General features: G+C 40.1%; 1 protein-coding gene across 1 annotated transcript in view; it reads right to left on the bottom strand.

Moving 5' to 3' along the window:
• The window catches only part of rps19 (ribosomal protein S19), a 7346-nt gene extending 4494 nt beyond the window's left edge, over positions 1–2852 (bottom strand). The window contains exons 1-3 of the mRNA XM_020590249.1: positions 2752–2852; positions 1926–1996; positions 1593–1693 (exon numbers count right to left, since the gene is read on the bottom strand). Of these exons, the coding sequence (XP_020445905.1) occupies positions 1593–1693; positions 1926–1996; positions 2752–2802 (223 nt within the window). The 5' untranslated portion in view covers positions 2803–2852. The remainder of the gene's footprint in view (positions 1–1592; positions 1694–1925; positions 1997–2751) is intronic.
• Positions 2853–5206: the final 2354 nt, after the last annotated feature.

The following is a 5206-nucleotide window of genomic DNA, read 5'->3' as shown; positions in this document are numbered from 1 at the left end:
TTGAGTCCATTTTCAACCCGAAAAGGTCCAACTAGCTCATCTTTAATAATACCAGCCCATACCAGTACCCCACCTCCACCTTGCTGGCGTCTGAGTCGAAGTGGAGCTCTGTGTCCGTTACTGATCCAACCACGGGCCCATCCATCTGGTCCGTCAAGAGTCACTCTCATCTCATCAGTCCACAAAACCTTTGAAAAATCTGTCTTCAGATATTTCTTGGCCCATTCTTGACGTTTCAACTTATGTGTCTTGTTCAGAGGTGGTCAGGTTTCAGCCTTTCTTACCTTGGTCATGTCTCTGACAACTGAACACCTTGTACTTCTTGACACTCCAGGTAGGTTGCAGTTGTGGAATATGGCAGCACTGGAGGATAACAGATTCCTGGTAGCTTCATATTTGATTCTTCTCAAATCTCTGGTGGTTAATTTGCATCTTTTCTTCTCAACACATTTCTGGCGACCCTGGTGACTATTTGCTATAAAATGTTTGATGGTTCTGTGATCACGCCCCAATATCTTAGATATTTCAAGAGTGCTGCATCCCTGTGAAAGACTTTTTACAATTTTTGACTTTTCAGAGTCAGTTAAATCTCTTTTTTGGCCCATTTTTCCAGAGGAGAACATTCTGCCTAATAATTATGCACACCTTGATATAGGGTGTTGATCTCCTTAGGCCACAGCCTCCCTCGTTACACTAAAACACATCACCTCATATGCATCAAGTCCAATAAGCGTTCAAGTTTATACTGCTTGGAGTTGGAAATTATGGATAAAATGATGATATGGTCAAAATACTCACTTGCCTAATAATTGTGCACGCTGTGTACTGCTTACTTTGCTGCTTGCTAATAATGCTTATTTTGTTATACTAGCCTTATGTTGGTTTACTGTTTACTTGCCCCTTGCATGGGGATATGTACATGCACATTGAGAGCCGATGTACCAGAGTCAAATTGCTCGTGTGTCTGAAAAACCTGGCCAATAAAGCAGGCTTTGATTCTGAGGAATTCATACTTAGAAAGTAGAAACAGTTATAACGACTGTCGCAAACTAATGTTAACTCTGTGGCTTAAACTTATGATAGGACAAAATTTAAGTGTCTGTTGTAGGGTTTGCGACCTCGCTGCAGCTAGTGGAGAAATGGAAAACACTTGTCTGCTGTTAGCCAAACATCATTTATGAGGTAAAGAGGCATCACTAACACCACTGAATGAGAGTAAACTGAGTGCTTCTGTCATTACAACTCCTCCAGGAAACTATGAGATGTCTTCACTGGTAAAACAAAATCAGTTGATCTCACATCAGTGATAGAAAATGTAGCACGCTCAGTGTGATGGAGTACATGCAAATATTGTGAAGATCCTTCATCTGCCATCTTTCACATTATATAACTTTCATTTGTTTTATTTTAATAGCCCTAAGTACTGTCAGACAGGCAAAAGGGGTATTTTAAGTTGCAGCACAATCTCAGCCAGCCAGGCTCAGATGTCCAAAAATTGCCATTCAGGACAGCCTTATAAATCACATCTTTCTAGCACCAAAGAGGCACCACAGGCAGTGGGAACCAGGACAAAGTAAAGTATTTGGACTTACCAGCTCTAATGTAGAACCAGTTCTCATCACTGGGGGCCAGCTCCTTGTGCTTACCTAGCTTGACCAGGTCCACCCAGTCAGGCACCTTCAGCTTTCCTGATCTGGGGAAAAGAGAGAAGTGTCAGCATGACGTAAAAACACCACATGTACACTCTGTTAATGTGTATCATAACTGTCTGTTGATGTACACAAGTGTTTATTAGTACTGCAAAAACTCTGAGGTACAGTGCAGTAAAACAAGCAAACCCAATCCATTTAAAACTACACTTACTGACAGGCACAATTTATTTAAATGGTTAAAAATAAGATGGTGTTGAAAAGCACAATACTCACTTCTTCAGGAAGGCTGCCAGGGCACGGACAAACTCCTGCTGGTTGACGTCTTTAACTGTGACACCTGGCATCTGAATAAGAGATGCATTAAATTTAACAAATACTGATATACACCAGCAACAGACTGAGCGCTAGTTAATACCGATCTTCACTGTCCGGTAGAAAAGAAGTGATCTAAAGCCAGGTTAGCTAATTTCAGTTGCTTCTGCACTATCAATTTGAACTAATGATGTGCGGGCATGAGTGACTAACTCGGCGCAAAATTACCTCGTGATATTATTTCTAGCAAAGAAATGACATTAAAGTAACAATCCAAATAACAATAATAATAAACCAACAATTTAGGGCGGAGATTATGTGTATGGACCCACGGCTACATGCTTTCATTCGGCATTAGCCCATCTTGCAGCAGAACTACTAAGCTGCTAGATCACATTGAGTCGCAAACCACATAACATTTATAAATAGACAAATCACCAAGACCATATTAACCCTATAAGCGATATCTAATTCAGCAAATATATATATATACCAACTTCATATGTCAACAATACATAGAAAACTAAATCTGTGCAGCTAGCCATTAGCAGGCCTTAACGAGGAGGCATGGGGGCAGCCATTACTAACAGACCTAGAATACGAGCGCTATATTCGGATAAAATCATTGTAAAAAATAGAAAAAACGTTTCAAGTCCTCAAGCAAGCTTCCACCACTTTATTTCTCCGAACCTCCTCTCCATCCTGACAATGTTTCAATGCTAAATGCTACAAATCTAACGTATTTTAGCGTAATATAACCGAGGACGAAAGCAAAACAGCGTTTTACCTTGCTTGCGAACAGCGAAGGGAAGAGGGTGGAACGGGGTTTCCAACCCATGTTAAAAAGGGCAAATCTCGTTCCGTTCCGCGAGATCACGGAGTTGTTTTTTCCATCGATGCCCCAGGCTCATCACAGTCAACTGGCCACACAATGTCACGAGTAGTATAACCCGCTTGTCTTCTCAGGTTCTCCCATATATACCGACGTACATCATTTCCAGAGGCAAAAGAAAAAGTACTCATATAGAGCCTGGTGCTACAAGTACTGTGCCATTAGGCATACAAAGGAATTAATTTTCAAAATGTTGATTAATTATGATTTTTTGGGTAATCTGTTTTCACACTGCCCTCCTCAGTATCTCCACTTCCACAATTAACCAACAAACATACTTTAGCTGTATTTTAAAATTTCAGCACACTAAAATTACTTTATTTATCTCTGTTGTGCTATGGGCATGTTTTTGTAAAATGGAGCCCCCAAAAATACTGCGCCCCAGCCTGGAGATTGGGCCTTTCATCAGACAGGGGGAGAGTATTTGTAGATACGTTGATATACTTGGATGATTTTTTGAAAATATAGGCATATTTTCCAGGCCATAACGGTCACCTCAGTTCAGTGAAACTCATTTGCATGTAAAAATGAAACATTTTGAGCACACATAACTCAGTTTTCAACAAAATTTTCAGTTGCTGCAGGCTTTTTGTCTTTATTGTCATTAGAGCTTTTTACAGTATTTCAGTTTGCTGGAAAGTATTATTTATTACTGAATGAACTGTTTAAGACCATTAAAGGAAGACCATGGATAACAGAGTCTAAGCCTATAGGTGTATTCTTTATTATGGGCATGCATTCCCTTTTTATTAAAATCAGCACACATTCTAGCAATATTGCTCAATATACACTGCTGTGCTGATGTTCTTTCATAGAACAAAGCCCTTTAGATAAGATGTGGAAAATGTCTGATATCTCTGCTCATATTTATAACCTCCAGCTTATGCCCACTCCATCAGAAAGCACATTGCTCTTGGAGTTAGGAGCTATCGCTTATTTTCCTTTGTCTCTCTCATAACAAAGAACATAGAAAGAATTGAAGGAGAAAAGAAATGTGTCAATGTATCCTATATGTATCTGTAATAGAGGTAGTGGTGCAATTGTGGTGAGTGTGAGGCAGCGTATGGCAGTCAATGGCAAACCCAAACCTGGGAGCGTTCCTGTCTGTGTCTCTTCTGAGTGGGGGTTGTAGGGCATGTAGTTATTTCTTTGTGTGTGTGTGTGTGCCATGCTCATATAGGCTGTAATATGTTCATGTGTGTGTCATTTATTTACATATGTCCCTGGCTGGCAGAGATGGTGTTGTTGCCCTTTGCACGTCTCAGATAGAAAAGGTTAGCCATGCTCCAACATTGACACAATTGATACGTTTGTAGAGACAGGAGAGAGGCAGATGGAAGGCAGGTGGATAAGCAACGGTTTATGAATCAGGTTTACTCTGTCAGTAGGGGCAGACAATTTAAAGTGAGAGGTGAGAGGGAGAGGTAGAGATCCTGGAGGGAAATAAAAGGTAGCCAAGTCATACAGAGGATAGATTATAACACGCTGTAAAAACTATATGTCATCACAGAGCTTCACAACAGGTAATTGTACCTTTTTTAAATCTTAATTTACTTTTTTGACATTATGCCAACATTAAGAAACTCACTTTTCAACTCTCAGTAGATGAGAGTGTCCATGCTGAAGGCTTTGGCACAATGGCTTGAATGTTGCTTCAGAAAGTTTAATTGATTTATTAAGGCAATTAATTACACCAGGACTGACCATCCACCAATTTAAACTGAAAACTCACACAAGATGGATTAAACTCCATTAATTACTTAAATAAATCAATTTTGCTGAGTCCCTTCAAGTGGTGAGACAACTGTGTAAAGTGATTACGAAACAGTATAAAGAGGTTATTTCAGCCAGTCGTGATTATTATGGAAAAGTGACGACTAACACCAAATGCTCCGAAAAGGTCAAACTAATTACATGGAATGGACAGGTGGCATATTGCAGCAGCAAATCTTCTATTTCAATATTCATCCACTCTGCTTTATATGAGACTGGTGTTTGAAAATACACTAAAATTAGCTGCCAATCATTCTTGAATACATTTGCTGAAAATTACTCATTGGGGAGCAGTGTGTTTATGTGATTGAGTGTCAGTGTTCTTGCATTTACGCATAAATGTCTGGGCCTATTTGTGTTTTGGAGAGTATGAGTGTGCGAATGATGCATGGTGGGCCAGAGGGAGAAGAGAGGCAAAACAAAAAAAAAGACCAATAAAAGAGGAATGAGAAGAGTGTTAACAGTATGTTGCCACCCAGCTCAGTGCTTGTTGTTCTGTGTTGGCATGGTGCTCACATCCTCAGTGGAGAGGTTCTGTCAAGACTGGTCTGGCCTGACCTTTTCACTCTCTAGGCAC

Source organism: Monopterus albus, unplaced genomic scaffold (assembly GCF_001952655.1).
Source record: "Monopterus albus unplaced genomic scaffold, M_albus_1.0 scaffold11.1, whole genome shotgun sequence".
Taxonomy (NCBI): Eukaryota; Metazoa; Chordata; class Actinopteri; order Synbranchiformes; family Synbranchidae; genus Monopterus; species Monopterus albus.
This window is presented reverse-complemented; position numbering and strand designations above follow the sequence as displayed.